Raw genomic sequence first — 19,867 nt, 5'->3', positions numbered from 1 at the left:
AAACAACATTTCCCTGCATCCAGGCCTGATAACAAACCAGCAAGCAAAGCATAAGCAAATCCTGCAGATAGGAAAATGGGAAAGTCAAAAATAAGCCCAGAAAAATTTGCATCCAGAGGGAGATATTTTCTTGTGTGAAACACTAGTGGGGCCAGGAATCTGGTCCCTACCTGGAAATTGTTGCAGAGATTCTGAGTCTGTGCCCAGGAAGTTTCTTTGGAATAGAAGGATGATAACCATCCAACTCTCTGTCTTCTTCATGATCATCTATATGCTCAAGTTCTTGACAATAAATGTGCAGAGCAGCTTAACTGTTGTAGTGCTGGGCACAGAGTGGGTGAGTTTCCAAAGGCTGTCACCTGTGGAAATGATTCTCACCGGCCTGGGTGTCTGCTGCTTCTGTCAACTGTGGTCATCGATGCTGTACAACTTTTGCTCCCACTTCCACCCTAATTACGAATTTTGGTACTTCAGTATCATCTGGGAATTTACTAACATTCTTTCATTCTGGTTGACCAGCATGTTTGCTGTCTTCTACTGTGTCAAAGTCTCCTCCTTCAGCCACCCCATCTTCTGGCTCAAGTGGAGGATTGTGAGGTTGGTTCCTCAGCTGTTGCTGGGTTCTCTGCTGATTTCTTGTGTGTCTATCATCTTTGCAGCTGTTGGGCATTACAGCAAGAATCAACTAATCTCCATGAGGCACTTCCCTAGAAACAGCATCATGACTGAGAGACTTGAGATATTCCTGTGGGATTTTTCCATGTACCAGCAAGTGGTTGTGTTGATTATTCCTTTCCTCCTGTTCCTGGCCTCCACCGTCTTGCTCATGGCCTTATTATTCCAACACCTGAGGCAGATGAAAGATCATCACACCAGCCACTCTCCAGCCTGGAAGCTCACTCTACTGCCCTGAGGTCTCTTGCCATCCTCCTCATTTTCGTCACCTCTTATTTTCTGACCCTACTAATCTCCATCTGGGGTGTCCTTTTTAATAAGGGGTCCTGGTTCTGGGCCTGGGAAGCTATCATCTATGCTCTAGTCTCTATTCATTTGACTTCACTGATGCTGAGCAGCCCTAAATTGAAAAGGGTTTTAAAGGTAAGGTGCTGGGGCCTAGAGGCTGCCTGAGGCACAGGGGACAAGAAGACCCCTGGGCAAATGGGTGTTTGCACTGATACAACTAATATCAATAACCGAACCTGCAGGACTCTTGACAATCCCCTGTGTGACAGTGACGCACCATAAATGCAAGCCTCACTCTCTTTCCCTACAGCCATCTATCTCCAAACAAGCAATCCCTTCTCTATTCTATGCCACTCCTTTCTTTTCCTTTCCACAGTCCCCAGGTTGGCCCCAACTTTCTCATGACATCTCCATCTCTCCTTAGTCCTCTCTACCTCTGAAATCTTTCTCCCAGTATATTCAACACAAGAGACCCAAAGTCACGGTATCTGCATTTTGTTTTTATTTGACCCATTCCATGACTGCCAATTCTTCATACTAATATGAATCCCTTCCCCACAAGAATTTATTGCCCACATCCTGAATGTTCTCCATGCTAAGCCCTTGATTTACTTTCCATATTTTAGTCAAGAAAAGATCTTGTATCTCTCTCTCCATTGCTTCTGTACTTTTATTCAATAATATGATTTTCCTTATTTGTGTCTCTTCCAAATACTGTGCCTTTATGCTTTTAATATTCAAGTCAAATTTTAACTCTTCTTTTTCTTGCCAAGACATTACTTTCCCCAGAATAGCAGATGACTTACCCAATCTAGGGTCATCCTGGAACCTCTTCAAATATTGGCAATTTAATTTGACCAACTGCACACAGTTTCCATTGGCTGGATTCTTGCCTCTTCATTGCACCACAAGTTAGAATGGACTTTCTAGAAATATTCCCGGATTGAGGCTTAGCTCATTTTCTTCCATACATAACCCAGATGTCAGCTGGGAACTCCTCTTTGTAAAATCTGAGTGATATTGGCTTAAGTTTTCTGTAATTTTCTATTCTGTGCTCTCTGACAATCCAAAGTCCCTCCCAAATGGATAAGAATACAGGAACCACACAGCAATCAAATTAAAATCACATACAGGACTTTCCTGCTCTTTAGAAGTCCTTTCAACCTCCCAATCCCACAGGTTTCTCTCATACTCTTTTCCTTATAGGGCTAAGTCCTACCTTAATCCCATGGCATCTCTCTCCTTATTTCTCTCCTCTTCACCCTCACCCACTAGCAACAAAGTGTCTTAGTAATTGCCAACCTCTGGACCTTTGAGTCTCAGCTTCCATCTGCTCCAGGTACTTGTCAAGGTATTTTTCCTAAGGACAGCTTCATCTCTTAAAGCATTCTGATGCCAGAGTTTATGAATATAATTGTTTTCACCTTTTATATATATGGGGCATGTCTGATGAACTGAACTTCCGGTTCTGCCATGAGAAGGCTCAAATACCTCCAGAGGAAAAAAACATCCTACAAGAAAAAGAATGCAGGTATCTCAAGTTTTGACTGCAAAAGAAAGCTTAGTCCTGGAAGGGAATGGAAATTCTGATCTGGTCTTGGGTCTATCACTCTGATTTGTCTCCCAGTCAAGTCATTCCTTGAATTCATATTTGAAACTGAGGGTGTGAAGTATAAGTACAAACTGAAAAAACTTTTTCCAAAGACTCTGTTCCATTTGATATATCTCAGCAGCATTTCTACTGTTACATAGAGAGGGCAGTAAAGCGTATTTTCCCACTTCACAGTAGCACCCCAGCAGCCTTAGCATTTCCCAAGCTCCAATGGTTCAACTGGAGTAGAAGGTGGGACAGAGCCTGGTGAATGCAGAGTCATAACCAGATGAAATGGGACTGGATAAATAAAGGAAAATAAAACATAGATATCAACCTTGTGTTATCTGACCAGATAATCCCAGGAATGCTTAGGAAGCTGGTGGGGTGGCAGGTTGCAAGAGTTTGGGAGCCTACCGGAATAGGTGAGACAAAAAAGCAATTGAAATTTGAATTAATGCTATTGGTCATTTGTATCCACATATTGCATGTTCTAAAAATCTCAGAAAGCTGAAAGAAACAGAAACCGTATTCCACACATATGTGTAAATAGAGAAGCGAGACAAAAGAAAAACCTTCCCCCTCTGCTCCCAACTATCAAATACACAGCTACTCTTCCAGAAGCTGTTAAATATTTGTAATACTCTCGCTGTCTTATTCTGAGTAAAGTGCAATGGAAAAGGTATCCGGGAAGGATATGCATGAGGTAGGGATGTTAGAGCCAGTGGAAGGTATCCAGAAATTAATAAAATAAAATGTAGAAACAGAAATAATATCTGCCTCTTATCATTGTGGTATCTAATAGTTCACAAAGAGCTTCCACATACATTTAATCATTTTCAACTGGACAAGTTAGGTCATGATCATCCAATCCTGGGAAACAGACCGACAAAAGTCATGTGAATTACCTAAGTTCATACTGTTTGTTAATACCAGACCTAAGAAGCAAAGGAAAAGGAAATGAAATGAAGAGATAAATTTTAAAGGAGTGAAGAGGTTTCTTCGGGGTTTTTTTTTTTTTTTTTTAGATTATACATCTTTTTTTATTAAAGTATGTTGATTCAATCTCAAATGTTTTCAAATGGATGCCTTTGTGGCCCAGGAAATTGCCTTTTAGAACTTATGGCCTGCATAAGCAAAGTCAAATATGGTATTACACACTAGTGTAGAGAAAATAATTATTAAAATAGTGGTTATGCACTCACAAGTTTGTTGTAGGCAGACAGAATTATTAAAAACCCAGATGCTTATAAAAAAAGTTTGCATTATTTAGAATTTCTTCCTTAGGAATCAAAGCAGTTGCTTTCTGGAATATTTTTCAGAACTGCTCAAAGCACCTCATCTAGATGAGTGTTTTTAAAAAATATATATAAAAAGTCTACCATGAGACTTCAAACATCATATATTTCACCTTTTATAGGCTTTTTATCATGTATCCCTCCCTTTAAAGTCCTTCAGAATGAAATAAACTCTCACATTCCATTAGAAAAAAATGGAAACATTCATGGTCTGAAAATTTTCTGCATATCCCCAAATCTTGGGTACTATGTGCAATTTCCTCATATACAAGTTTTGAGGAAGCCCCTGATCATCTGCTATTGAATATTCAGCTAATGGACATGCCATGGAAAGTTGACATTAAAAGTAGTAAACAGATTAAAATCTATTCCACAAAATAAAAATGTTTTATGATTAGAAGTGAAAAGTTTTAATTTGGATTAAATTAAATTTGGTTAGGATTTAAAAGGAAGATACTTTAGAAAGAATAACAGAGATGTTTGGGCTAAGAACAAGGAAATTCTTTTGAGAGCTTGAGTTAGCTAGATATGAGATTCAGGCACCAAGGGCCTATATACCTGTATTGTCCAACTTGTAAGCAGTCTACCCTATATAACTCTCATTATTCATAGTATCTATTGAGATGATCATTTGAATTTTATCTTTCATTCTATTCATGTGGTGTATCACATTTATTGATTTGTGCATGTTGAATCATCCTTGCATCCCAGGGATAAAGTCCTCTTGATCGTGGTCTATGATTCATTTAATGTACTGATGAACTTGATTTGCTTGTATTTTGTTGAGGATTTTTACATCTATGTTCATCAGTGTTCTTGTCTAGCTTTGGTATCAGGGTAAGCTGGTTTCATAAAATTAATTTGAAAGTGCTCCCTCCTCTTCAATTTTTGGAAGAGTTCAAGAAGGATTATTGTTAATTCTTCTTTAAATGTTTGGTAAAATTCACTAGTAAAATCATCTGGTCTTGGGCTTTTTTTGTTAAGAGGTTTTTGATTACTGAGTCAATCTTCTTAATCATTGTTGATATGTTTATATTTTCTATTTCTTCATGATTCAGTCTTAGATACTTTTATGTTTCTAGGAATTTATCCATTTCTTCTAGGTTACCTAATTCTTAGCATGTAATTGTTCATACTAGTCTCTTATGATCTATGTATTTCTGTGGTGTCAGTTATGTCTCTTTCATTTCTGATTTTATTTGTGTCTTCTTTTGTCCTCAGGTTTGTCAATTTTATCTTTTAAAAAGCAGATAATAGTTTCACTGATCTTTTATCTTTCTAGTCTCTATTTCATTTATTTCCATGCTGATCTTTGTTATGACCTTCTTTCTGCTTACTTTGAGCTTAGTTTGTTCTTTTGTTTCTAGTTCTTTGAAGTGTAAAGTTATGTTGTTTATTTGACATCTTTCTCTTAACATTTATCACTACGAACTTCCCTTTATGAACTGCTGTTGCAGCATCCCATGGGTTTTGGTTATTGTGTTTTCATTTTCATTTATTTTGAGATATATTTAAATTTCTCTTTCAATTCCTTCTTTGACCCACTGGTTGTTCAGGAGTATGTTGTTTAGTTCCCTCATGTTTCTAAATTTTCCAGCTTTCCTCTTGTTGATTTACAGTTTCATACTATAAATCAAAAGGGAACTATTCGTAGAAACCTGTGGAATCTATAATACCCACAAGAGGTGGGAAATGATGATCTCTAGAACACGTTTGAAGGCAGAAGTTGGAGAAAAACTTGTTTCTTTGGAGCTCAGTCTATTCAATAAAATTTTTACAGGAGATGTAAAAGTCAATAAGATGTTTAATGTGCCTACATTTTCTCTGAGATTGCTTGTCAGGTACTGTGCATTACATTTTCCTTATAAATAGACCCTGAGATAAATTCCTTTCCCAGAAGGAACCAAACCAAAGGCCTCACCAAAGGTTTACCTCTGATGATCCTTAGTCTTCCTGCTATGGCAAGTTCTTTCCAAAATTGGTCTTGCTAAAGATAAAGAGCCAAAAGAGAGAGAAAGGCTACCAAGGATAATAGTATGAGTAGTACTGTAGCAAAAAAGCAATCATAGCACACCTGCAATTGTAAACCTTTTAAAAAAATTATCCAGACTTACTTTAATTCCAGAAATGCATATTAAAGGAGAGATTTGGGGGAACTCTTTCTTATAAAGCCTAGAGGAGCATCTACAGTATATTTTACAATCAGTATAAAATAACTTATTCCTGTAACTATTCATAATGTCAAAATGCTTCCTAATAAGAGGGGGAAAGGCATCTTCATTGATTTTTCTAGACAGAGTTTTTAATAGAATCCTTGAGACTCATTCACCATCTTTTAGCCATGTCTCAAATTCCCCAAACATTTCTTTAAGATGATGTTCTATTTTTAATGAAACTTACAAAATTGATCCTAAGTGTGAATTGACTTTTTGCTAGTTTTGGTGGCAAAGATATAGTTGTATTAACTATATTGTAGTGCCAAGTTTCTTCAAATAATTTTTTTAGATAGAATATATCAAAAATGACAGGTCACACTGGTTAGAGATAAATCCTATATCATGACTGAAGTTTTTCTTTAAATTTTAAACTAAATGCTAGATTTTTAAAAATTAATTTTTATTAATATGCTAGATGTAAGTAACTGAAACACAGCCAAGATACAGTCAAAATGACTGGGAATAATCACTTGCATTTGCAGGAAAAAACAGATCTTAAAATTTAAGTTTAAAATTAGAGGGAAGATAAGTTTCACAAGCCTTCATTCTTAAAGTCTAAAGATAGACTGTGTAGGTAGATATTTCTTGAGAATATTGGCAGACTGGTGTTGTCAGTATTTGATGGTTTGAATGAGACCCACTCCAAGAATTTGGAAATAAGATTGTCTTCTGAAGGGTAAATCAAGAAATCAACTTTTCTCCCTACCTCTGCTCTAAATGTAGTAACCTAAGAATGAATCAGAAAAAGGGTGGTTAGAATGTACTCCAATCAAATCTCAAGATGTATGTCTAGACAGAGTCCAGATTGTAACATATTACACAGAATGAGAGGTAAAACATGTCTTAAAATAAACTAATAAACACACACACAAAAAGGTAAGAAATTTGAATTTCATGATGTTCATCCAGCTCTGCCCATGGTAGGGGGATGTTTTGGTCAACCAACTTGAAGCTTTCTAGTCTTACTGACAAGTCCTTCAAGCTATTATCTAAGAGGTTTGTCACAAGGTCATATAAATCCCTCCAGTTTTTGCTCTATATTCTCTCACTCACTCATTATGATTTGGCATTTCATGTTATGATAGTCTATGACCATGCGTCTAAGTGGACGTAAAAAGAAAATTCCTAGGTCCTAAAATGTGGGTACAAGTAAGAGGAGAATCCATGACATACATGAGTATAGCATGGCAAGACTTCAGGACAGATCCTGGATATTAGGACAAGTGTCTGATACCCCACACTGACTGCTCTGCCACCTTTACCACCACCCTGAGAGCATCCCCTGAGAAACAGAAGAGAGACTCTGCAAAGCTGTTGTGCAGCTGATGTTATCATCATGTTTTTGATACTTGATAAATATTAACATATTAATTTCTGTGAGGTTCATTTCTGCCATCTTTTTACTCAGTCCCAGTTTTCTTTATCCATACTTACGATCATATATTATAGCTGTGTTTAGGCAGAAATTTCCCTGACATCTTGACTGTTTAATTACCATGCATGCTTATGCCCACCTCAGTATCATTTGTCTTCATGTCAGTTTCAGTAGTATGAGTCTGTTTTTCTTTTTTAATTGAAGTACAGTTGATTTACAATGTTGTATTAGTTTCAGGTGTACAGCACAGTGTCTCAGGTATATATATATATATATATATATATATATATATATATACACACACACACACACACACACATATACATATTGAGTGTAGTTCCCTGTTCTGTACAGTACGTCGGTCTTTGTTCATTATCTATTTTATACATTGTAGTGTGTATATGTTAATCCCAACCTCCTAATTTATCATTTCCCCCCTTTCCCCTTTGTTAACCATAAGTTTATTTTCTATGTCTGTCTCTGTCTGTTTTGTAAATAAATTCAATTATATCTTTTTTTTTTTTTTTAAGATTCCACATAAGTGATATCATATGACATCTGTCTTTCTCTGTCTGGCTTACTTCACTTAGTATGATAATCTCTAGGTCCATCCACGTTGCTGCAAATGGCATTATTTCATTCTTTTTAATGCCTGAGCAATATTCCATTGTATATATGTACCACAACTTCTTTATCCACTCATCTGTCGATGGACAGTTAGGTTGCTTCCATGTCTTGTAAATAGTGCTGCTATAAACACTGGGGGTGCATGTATCTCTTCAAATTATAGTTTTCTCCAGATATATGCCCAGAAGTGGGGTTGCAGGATCATATGGTAACAGTATGAGTCCATTTCTTAACCTGACTACCTCAGAGAACTGACAGGGATGGGTCTCTGGACGCACAAAGTTAAGGAGCAGAACCTAGAATGTGGTAACCTCACTGAGATATTATTTTGAGAATAATCCTGCCATACTTAGATTTATTACTGTCACTGACTGGGTCACTGTTCTTAGTTGCAGTCAATGAAATCCACTCTAGATCGTTTGAGGAGGGAGGGATTTACTGCAAGTTTTTAGGCAGGATATAGTTTCAGGGAGCACTGCAAAAATAGAAACCATGCAACCAGAAGAAATGCCCAACCATACTACAGCAGCATCTGCCAACTGGCATCTGGGATGTTAGGGAACAGGCAACAGAACTTGTGTTACAGCTGCCCCAGAGGCCTGGATACCTCTGACCCAAGATTAAATCTTTTTTTTTTTTTAATTTTTATTGGAGTAGAGTTGATTGACAATGTTGTGTTAGTTTCTGCTGCACAGCCAAGTGAATCAGTTATCCATATCATTACAGAGTACTGAATAGGGTTCCCTGTGCTGTACAGCAGGTTCTTATCAGTTATCTGTTTTACATATGGCAGTGTGTATATGTCAATCCCAGTCCCCCAATTTATCTCTCTCCCACTTTCCCCGTGTGACTCTGGTGGGTGCCTCGGCTTGACTGAACCTGGATCACACATAGCGTCCTGGCTGCAAACAGTCTGGAAAAGGTCAAATTCAGTTTCCAGCCTTCGCTGAAGGCTCACAGGAAGGGAACTAGAGGGGGAGCAGAGTGAGACAAAGTAGTCTCTTCACGACTTTCTCATGCAAATACCTACAATCTGTAATTTACAGGCCTCACATATCTATCACCATTTTTCACTAATAAAAAATTAGGTAAGTATCACCAAAAATGTTTTCATACTGGAATGGATAGAAAGTTTTCAAGCAACTGATGCCAGAAAAATGTATCAAAAATAGACAAGGATAATTAAATATGGCTACCCTGGCATTTGTTAAAATCAAGGGTCCCAAAATGTCAGGGCTGGTAGCACACATATGTGAAATACGTGTAAGACAATGGTAAGCTTGGCAATACATACTTACCCCCTCTCCATGTGGTTTGCATTCTATGTCAATGGGGGGAAAATTCTTAAACTTAATGGCAGAAAAGGGGAAGAGATTATTAGCTGTAGTAGATAGTCTTTATTTCCTTCCCTGATCCACTTTACCAAGACAGTGCACTTATCTCCTAGCTGTTGTCAGTGTGGGCTGCTAACAGCTCACAGGTGCTCCCTTCCTGAGAAAATTGCCAACAAGCAACAGAAACAGCCTCACTCAGAAGACTATTTCCAGCCCACAGATTGCAGCCTACAGCTAATTACTAAGTGATATGGAACATAAAATTCCAAGCCCCTTGGGCCAGACTCACTCTATGGCATAATTCATGTTCAAAACTCCCCCTGGGCCCCCACATCCTTACCTGGCTGAAGCTTTCCCCGCCTCGCCCTATCCAGCACCCGTCACTTGTTTTCTCCTCAGAACATTCCTTCCATACATCACTTGAACAAGAAGCTGCTCAAGTTTTGTAGCCAGGGAATGAATATGAACTAAGAAACTAGCTAATTTCAATATGGTTACAGAAAACAACTAGAAAATGGTGAAGAAAAAAAATGACAATGAATTAGTAAAGAGAAATATATGACACATAAACAGTACAAAAATATGGTAGATATATGTCAAACTCTAACATTAGGGAATATACTTTCTTAACTATACATGTAACATGTTATGAAAATTGACTACATATTAAACCAAAAAAAGGAAAAAGTCCATAAATACCAAAATGGAAATAATACTAACAGCATTATTTGACACAATGTAATAAACCTAGAAATTAATAATAAAAAAATTTTAAAGGAAATTTTTACATAAAAATGGAAAAACATGCTAATAAAACAACTCTTGGGTCAACAGAAAACACAAATCAAGATTTCAAAATTTATTGACAACCATGATTGCTACAATCATACAAAAGGAAATTAATTAAGCACCCAACTTACAAAGCTATAAAAGGAAAACAAAGGAAAGCCAGAGGAAATTACCAAGTATAAAAGCAAAAATTAATGGATTCAAAAAGAGAAAGAGTTAAACTAATAAAATCGAAAAGTGTCAGCTGAAAATTTTAACACAGTAGACAGATCACTAGCTAACTTAATCTAGAAACAAAAGGGAAAAGCAAAATTATACAAAATTATAAATGGCAAAAAAGAAATAACCACTAAAACAGACGGACTTTTTAAAAAAAATCATGAGAATATTTTGCAAAATTCTAAGCAGTTTTAAAACATAGGTGAAATAAATCATTTTCTAGAATAATACAACAGGGACTACTAGTTTTCTCTTCCACATATAAGAAGCCTGAAAGTTGCCACTCTGTCCCAACAGTAAGTCAAAAGCTAAACAGACTGAACCCTGGCAAATATTACCTAGGCCAGATGATCAAGGCTAACCTAATCAATGGTAAGTCATGTTGACAGCACGGGAGCTTGGTATGAAGTAATGAGAACAGCACTTTAACTCTGTGGTCTTCCTCCTAAAAATCTAGTTTAACCATGAGAAAAACATCAGATCGACAAACCCAAATCCAGGGACAGTCTACAAAATATCCAACCACTACTCCTGAAAACTGTCCAGTTTATCAAAAAGTTGGAGATACTGTCACAGACCAGAGGCGGCTAAGGCAGCATAATGACTAAATGCAACATGATTTTGTGGGTAAGATCCTGGAACAGTAGAAGGACATTAAGGAAAATCTAGTGAAATCTGAATAAACTTCAGAAGTTAGTTAATAGTAATGTATCATCAATGTTAGATCCTGAATTCTGACAAGTGTACACATGTTCCCTATGTATCCTAATTAACAATCAGGGAAACCAGGTATTAGTACTCTTTGTTCCATCTCTGCAACTCTTTTGTAGATCTAAAAGTATTTTTAAATCAAAGTTTATTGTTAAAGAGCAATTAAAATTCCCTAATACTTATAACATTTTGGGTCATTTCTTTGTCTCTTGAGAATGATTTCATTATTCTTGTGTGTTTTTTAATTTTTTATTGAATGCCACGCATTTTGCATAGACTTGTAGAAGCTGAGGTAAATAATATTTGTGTCTAAAGACAGGCATGCCATTTCTTCTGTCAGGGTGTAAGTATGGTGCCTGGCATCTCTTCCTGCCTTGCTCTACATAGCTGATCCATTCCACACGTTCCTTCTCTTCTTCGAGGAGGTTGTCCCTCCATCAATTTAGATTATTCCGTTTCCTCGTGTCCTTAGTTCTCTGATGGATTCAGGGAAAGTTGTAATTTTTTCATTTATCCAGCTCTTTCTCATTGATAGATGGGAGCATGTTTTTTGGTTTTTTGTTTGTTTGTTTTTCAGCTTTCTACATCCTAGGAGTAAACAGAACTCCAGGGTTTTTTCTCCTTAAGTCTGTGTACACTACAATCAAACATGCATGTAGGAGGAAGGAAATTGAGCAAAGTGATCAGAATAATATTTTTTAAAGCAAGAGATTCTGGGCCTCCCTGGTGGCGCAGTGGTTGAGAGTCCGCCTGCTGATGCAGGGGATACGGGTTCGTGCCCCGGTCTGGGAGGATCCCATATGCCGCGGAGCGGCTGGGCCCGTGAGCCATGGCCGCTGAGCCTGCGCATCCAGAGCCTGTGCTCCGCAACGGGAGAGGCCACAACAGTGAGAGGCCTGCGTACCGCAAAAAAAAAAAAAAAAAAAAAAAAAAAAAAAAAAAAGCAAGAGATTCTGAATGTTTGAAAAATCACAGATTTTAACATTGGAAGGAATGTATTACAAGGCATCCACCCTAGTTTTAAAATCTTTTGAATCATGTCTTCTTTTGTTAAAATTAAATTTTCACTTCTCATATTTCCTCCAGGAGGAGATTGCTTCTAGTTAAAAATTACTACGTCTTCTGCATATCTCTATCAGTCAAAAATTACCTGTTGCAATTTTTTCAGCTGATATGAAAAGCATAGAAATAATTTTTTTATTTTACAAATAAAAATTATATTCTAATATTGACAATGTTTTCAAATTGTGTACCCCTTTCCTGATTCTGGTTAAAAACACCATATGGAATCTTCCCCCTCCTTGGTTAGAAAATAATTTACTGTACCAAACACTCACCAAACAAATATTTTTCTTCTGTATATGTGCCTAGAGAGAGAAGTGTATTATACATCAAATTCTTTATACTGACACATCAGTATAGTAGACACAAGGATGGAGATCTATAAAATGGGCAGAGGTGGGGAGGTCAGGGTTATCCCTTTTTGCAAGGAAGTTAAAAGATGGGCTGTATAAAACTGGGCTGCCCCATCTAAGGACTCAGTGCATCTAAGCCAAACGTGGTTAAGCACCAAACAGCCAAAGAACTGAGGTGATGGAACAGATTCAAATCAAGCATCTCCATTCTTTTACCAGAGGCAGAAATCTATGTGAAGAATAAATCAGAAGCATCCACAATGTGATGCCTAAAGAACACAGCACCTCTTCTTTTTCTGTAATTCCTAAATGTTAAAGAAAAAAGCCTGTAATGTTGACAACTGATCAGGAAAATCTAACCTTGTAGCAATGTCCTCTAACCTTTCTTGATCTAAAAAATGACCTGGCTTCTTATTAAAAATAGAGATTTCTGGGAACCATTCCAGACTAACAAATCAGAATCTCTAGGAGAGGCTCCTCAGAATGTGCACTTTTAACCAAAGTTCATGGGATTCCTCAGATCAGAATTATTAGGGAAATGGTGTTAGAATATACTCTCTTCACAATTTCTTACCCTAAACAGCATTTTTATATTACTAGCTAATCACTTCTGATGATCAAGGCGCGATAATCCTGACGCTTAACACTAAAATATTAAATACTAGGAGCTGCTTGTGTGCTTGTTAAATTATAATTTCCTTTCTGGAGGTATAAACAGAAGAAACTCAATATTGAATTCACCTTACAGTAAATTTTAGTGAGAAGCTGGCAGCAAACAAGTATTTTATTTATTTTTTGCCTGGATAATTTCCTGTAGAAAATTATTCAAGGATAAGAGAAAACCTTTTTAAATTTTAATTTAAAATAACTTTTTAATTTTTAAATGAATTATTCCAATGCATGTAAAATGATATGAGCAGGAACAAATCAAAATTTATTCATGAACACATGACTGACAGAGGGTAGAATCATCGCTGCAAACCTCTTGAGAGTACATCTCAGACTAAACCTACTTTGAGAGCCTCTTTGTGAAATACCCAGGGCTGTATACTTCAGTGGAAATGTATTTGTTTTACACAAAAGGGAGAGTTTCTAATGAGGACAACTTTGTCTTTTGTAGGAAAGACAAAAAGCATTGAGGCTTGGTTTTAATTTGGGGGAAAGGGATGAAAAGACTGCAGAGAGCTCTTTGAATTTTCCTGCTAACTACCTCTTGAGCTTTTATTGGTGACCCTTAGGCAGTGCTACTTAATGTTTGGCTCAAGACTATCTGAGTCATGACTATTTGATGAAAGTGTTTAAAATGCTAATTCCTAGGCCTCTGCAGATTTACTGAATTAACATTTCAAGGATGGAACCCAGGAAGCTACATTTTAAAAAAAGTATTCCAAGTGATTTAGAAGGACACTGAGGTTGGAAAATTAGTGCCCTGAAGCAGAGGTCAGCAAATCTTTTCTGGAAAAAAACCAAATACTAAGTATTTTATTTTCTTTTTAAACCACCTTTTTTGTGGTGCGATTGACATGTAAAAAGTGGTACTTATTGGGCCTCCCTGGTGGCGCAGTGGTTGAGAGTCTGCCTGCCGATGCAGGGGACACGGGTTTGTGCCCCGGTCCAGGAAGATCCCACATGCCGCAGAGCAACTAAGACCGTGAGCCACAACTACTGAGCCCACGTGCCATAACTACTGAAGCCCGCACGCCTAGAGCCCGTGCTCCACAGCGAGAGAAGCCACTGCAACGAGAAGCCCATGCACTGCAACGGAGTAGCTCCCGCTCGCTGCAACTAGAGAAAGCCCGCACGCAGCAACAAAGACCCAACGCAGCCAAAAAATAAATAAATAAATTTATATTAAAAAAAAGATTCCTCACTAAGGCCATAGGTATAGCAGCACTATGGTTTCTAGAAAGGCTGTGGTACTGCAAACACTTCACGTGACCCAGTCTGTGCCGAAACCCAAACTTTGAAAAAATAAACATGCAAAATGAATTAATATATAGTATACGTGTGTAACACGCATAAAGCAGTGAGATTTCTGGTTGAACCTGCGTGTACACAGTAGTAACTCCTGAAACACATTAATGACGATGATAAAGGAGGAGGGGTGGGGGTGAGGGCAGGGAATAAATCTATACAGACAAAGAGAAAGGGAGAGGAGAGAACAGAAAGATTTTGGAAGCTGGAAAGCAGATGTTTGGTTAAGTGACTCAGCATTACTGGGAAAGTTGAATCCTAAACTGGTAATACGGAAAGCCAAGAAGGAAACCAATTTACACCACATAACCCATGAAAGAAATTTAGGCACCAGTCACCTTGGAAACGGGAGTGAAAGTGGAATAAGAAGAGATTTTGCTAAAGTCTATTGAAGAGAGCAATGGAATCCACAGTTCCTCTGCCGGCCCTGGCAAAGCCTGTAGGTTTATTCTCTAAAGAGGATCAAACAGAGGGTACCTGAAACAGGGGCCACTGGCACAGCCGAGATACTAAAAGCAGCCTTGTATCAGGATCCAGGATAGAGAAGCCCAGGAGCCAAGTTTATACCCTCCAGGCAGGAGATTAGACACATTTTCCTGGGGAATTTGACGATGAGGGGTTCCCCCAACAAATGGCCCAGCTAGATCACCAAGTAGTGAACCCCCCATTCAACACACCCCAATCCTGTGCGCAGAGCTTCCCGTCAGTGCTTTAGTGCCATGTCCTTTCATACGATTGAATAGCATCTCCAGATATTTGAAAGATCTCCATATATTTGAAGAAAGCTTCTAATAGGATAATCAGAGAAACAAGAACACAGGGAACAGTAACTTGGTGGGAACCAAAATTAAAAATGACTTTGTGGTGAACACACCCCTAATAAATCACAGCTCTTCGTGGCCATGCTCTTTGCAAGGATATATTGCTCATTCTCACATCAGTGTTAAAGTTCATTTCTCCACCCCCTTGAATCTGGGCTGGCTTGTGATGTGCTTTGACCAATAGGCCAATGGTGGGGTGAGAATATGTTTAGGAAGCCTAGAAGCCTCTGCTCTTGCCTTCTTAGAACTCAGGAACTGCCCAACCTACCCAGGTAATCATGAAAAGCAGTATATTGAATTGTTTTTTTAAACCACTAAGTTTGACGTGTTCATTTTAAGATTGCACGAGAATCATGGCGTTACCTTTTTAAAAATTATACTTTAGCAACAGCCAGGTCCTCTCCTCATCTCTCTCAAGGCAAGAGATAATGCCTAAACTGGAAAAGGAAAAAAAAAAAGGCAAAATAGCATGTTACTTAGAAATGAAGGTTAGTATCAAAAAAATCCATTAAGCGGCTTCCCTGGTGGCGCAGTGGTTGAGAGTCCGCCTGCCAATGCAGAGGACATGGGTTCGTGCCCCGGTCCAGGAAGATCCCACATGCTGTGGAGTGGCTGGTCCCGTGAGCCATGGCCACTGAGCCTGCGCGTCCGGAGCCTGTGCTCCGCAATGGGAGAGGCCACACAGTGAGAGGCCTGCGTACCGCCAAAAAAAAAAAAAAAAAAAAAAAAATCCATTAAAACTTGAAAATTATGCTTTTCCCAAAAAGCTTTGCAGAACACTTGTTCTCTTAAAGCCTTATGTATGCATAACTTAGATAAAAACTGAAACTATATTTCAAAATATAAAAGCCAAAGAAAAAAGATGAGGAAGAAAATGCACCAAAATATTCATGATGTTATTGGTTGTCTGAATGGTAGATTGCAAGTGATTTTTATTCTTCATGCTATATATCTATTTTCCAAATATTCAAAAATGAGTACATATTGCTTACATAATCAGAAAGAAAAAAGAACTTGGAAAGACAGAAAAAAATAAAATAAAGGAAACATGGAGATGACCATGTTTCATCCCCAGACTGTCCCATGCCCCATAGCCCTTCTTATTCTCTTTTCAGTTCACTGGCTTCCATCTCTTTCCTGCTCTCATACAAGATAAGAAAACACAGTCAACTCTTCTAGAATAGTTCAACTCATTCTAGGTTCTTGGTTCCTCCTGAACACAAAGCTTCTCTGAAAAATAAACTAGCATATATATTTTATTTTATTTTTATTTATTTATTTTTTTTTGCGGTACGCGGGCCTCTCACTGCTGTGGTCTCTCCCGTTGCAGAGCACAGGCTCCGGACGCGCAGGCTCAGCGGCCATGGCTCATGGGCCCAGCCGCTCCGCGGCACGTGGGATCCTCCCAGACCGGGGCACGAACCCGCGTCCCCTGCATCGGCAGGCGGACTCTCAACCACTGCACCACCAGGGAAGCCCTAGCATATATATTTTAGCTTTCTTTGATTTCTAACAATCCTCTGCATTTCCCCGTAACTCTTTTTTTAGATGGCTTATTTATCATTTAAATTTTTTATTGAACAAGAGTCGATTTACAATGTTGTGTTAGTTTCTGGTATACAGCAAAGTGATTCGGTTTTATACCTATTATATATATATATTCTTTTTCATATTTTCATATTCTTTTCCATTATGGTTTATTACAGGATATTGAATATAGTTCCCTGTGTTATATAGTAGGACCTTGTTGTTTATCTGTTTTATGTATAGTAGTTTGTATCTGATAATCCCAAACTCCTAACTTATCCCTCCCTCCCTCACCCTCCATCCCCTTTGGTAACCATAAATTTGTTTTCTATGTCTGTGAGCCTGTGTCTATTTTGTAAATAAGTTCATTTGTATCATTATTTTAGATTCCACATATAAGTGATATTATATAATATTTGTCTTTCTCTTTCTGACTTACTTCGCTTAGTTGGATAATCTCTAGGTCCATCCATTTTGCTGCAAATGGCATTATTCCATTCTTTTTTATGGCTGAGTAGTATTCCATTGAACATATATATACCACAACTTCTTTACCATTCATCTGTTGATGGACATTTAGGTTGCTTCCATATCTTGGCTATTGTAAATAGTGCTGCTATGAACACTGGGGTGCATGTATCTTTTCAAATTATAGTTTTCTCCAGATATATGCCCAGGAGTGGGATTGCTGGACCATATCGCAACTCTATTTTTTAGTTTTTTAAGGAAACTCCATGCTGTTTTCCATATGCTGCACCAAGTTACATTCCCACCAACAGTGTAGGAGGGTTCCCTTTTCTCCACACCCTCTCCAGTATTTGTTACTTGTAGACTTTTTCATGATGGCCATTCTGACCTGTGAGAAGTGATACCTCACTGTAGTTCTGATTTGCATTTCTCTAATAATTAGTGATGTTAAGCATCTTTTCATGTACCTGTTGGTCATCTGTATGTCTTCTTCTCCATAACTTTTTGTCTCTACCCTATCCTACCCCCTAAGACTACTGGTTCTGCCTGCTCATTCTATCCTCCCCTCCCCCATCAGGAGATACAAACTCTGATCCTCATATCAATGATTTGATTAGCAGTTTAAACACTGATTCAACATATCTGTGTTGAATTACAATCCATTTTCCCAGCCTATTCTCCTCACAATCTGATCCAGTATTGGCCAGAGGAGTAACAGAAGTTTCATGGTCTCTGGTTCCACTCCCTGTGAGCTCTTTCCAAGGGGAGCTGTGACACTGAATGTCTTCTGTTGGTCACCTTATAATAGCACAGCCCAGGCTGTCTGCACTGTTGCCCAGGTTACCAGATGATTTGCATGAGACACATATAATCTCCGTGAATGGAAGGATCCTACACAGCTGATCATTTCAGGAGACAAACCATATAAGAAGGGTTTTTGTAGAGTGCTCATTCTTTCATTCTTAGAGGAAAGGCTAATTTCACAGCTAAAACATTGGGGCAACAGGGGAAGCCAGGAGGAAAGCACAGATAAGAATTTACCATTCACTAAAACATAAATATTTTATATGTGAAAACTGAGATTAACTTTTGCTCTGGTGTTTGGATTTTATTCTCCGGCTAGAATTTGTTTTTTCAAAGTGTAGCAGGAAGATTATAATACAACAGCATTTCCTAACATTGTCACTGTGCTGCACTCAACTTCGTGGCTCACCTCTTTAGATTGTGCTTCAGATTACACATAGAAGTCATTATTAATACTTCAGATATGTGCTTTATAAATTATGTTCAATATTTGTATTCTTAGTGGAAAAAAGTCTCCCTAGTCCTCTTTCCCCATCTACATGGGCGAGGGGTGGGATTGGAGAAAATGATTATAAACTAAAGACAGGACCATGAATAAAGTATTCACCCATCTAAAAATATATATTTCAGTCATTTTGAATAAACAACTCTAAGAGCATGAAAAGGTCCTTGTGTTTACATGGAGTACAGCTTGTACTTATACGCAATGTAATGCCTCGGTATATAAACACTAGAAGTTGCTGCAGCCTCTCCCTCAGGAAATAATACCTACTTTCTTTGTGCTGAGGGCCTAGGAAGCTCTTTACTGTGTCAGGGAGAAATCATCCAAGGGGAGGGAGGGAGGGAGGGAGGGAAGGAAGGAAGGGAGGGAGGGAGGAAGGAAGGAGGGGAGGGAGGGAGGGAGGGAAAGAAAGGAGGGAGGAAGGATAGAATAAGGAAGGAATCCTACTTGTTTAAACTGGATTAACCAACTCGAAGCCACAGCTTAGATTAAGAAAAACATTTTTAGGGCTTCCCTGGTGGCGCAGTGGTTGAGAGTCCGCCTGCCGATGCAGGGGACACGGGTTCGTGCCCCGATCCCGGAAGATCCCACATGCCGCGGAGCGGCTGGGCCCGCGAGCCATGGCCGCGGAGCCTGTGTGTGTCCGGAGCCTGTGCTCCGCAACGGGAGAGGCCACAGCAGTGAGAGGCCCACGTACAGAAAAAAAAAAAAAAAAAAAGAAAAACATTTTTAGCTTACTATTAAGAGAGTGGGGGAAAGCAAACAGAAGATGTCTGGTCCCATCAAAAAGAGAATATTAAGTTCTGTCTTATGAAACTGTGAGCAGTAACAATCTGTAATTGAGACTTTGTTTAAAGGTACTACAGAAAATAAAAAGGCTGAAAAGAAAATTAAGTTTATATTATATCTCCCTGAGTCTGTGGACACAGCCTGCTGTGCAGGGAGTGGTAGGGGGTACTGGAGTAGATGGGCACCAGTCACAGCACACTTGATTTTCGAGAGCTTTTGAAAGAGGACGATCTGTTTTTTTGTTGGGTGTTTGTGTGTGTGTGTTTGTGTGTGTGTGTGTTTTCTTAGGGCATATTGAAGTTTTTTAATTTTATAAAATAAAGAAAAAGAAGTCAGAGAGATAGAAAAATGAATGTGATGGAAACTAAAATACTAAAAGAAAATCTACAAAGAATGGAGATGGGAAGGATGCGTTGCTTACCAGCTTCCATTCCAACTCTGCTG

The 19,867-nt window shown here is 38.4% G+C and overlaps 1 protein-coding gene across 1 annotated transcript; it reads left to right on the top strand.

Annotated features, from left to right (window-relative positions):
• Positions 1–208: 208 nt before the first annotated feature.
• On the top strand, positions 209–1,128 carry TAS2R16 (taste 2 receptor member 16; the record flags this gene model as incomplete). Its single annotated transcript, XM_079711805.1, is given in 2 exon segments — positions 209–872; positions 875–1,128. Coding segments are annotated over 2 exon segments (897 nt in total). The 5' UTR covers positions 209–229.
• Positions 1,129–19,867: the final 18,739 nt, after the last annotated feature.

The sequence above is a fragment of the Hyperoodon ampullatus genome, assembly GCF_949752795.1.
Source record: "Hyperoodon ampullatus genome assembly, chromosome: 9".
Taxonomy (NCBI): Eukaryota; Metazoa; Chordata; class Mammalia; order Artiodactyla; family Ziphiidae; genus Hyperoodon; species Hyperoodon ampullatus.
Note: the sequence above shows the minus strand (reverse complement) of the source record. Positions and strands in the feature narration are given on the sequence as shown.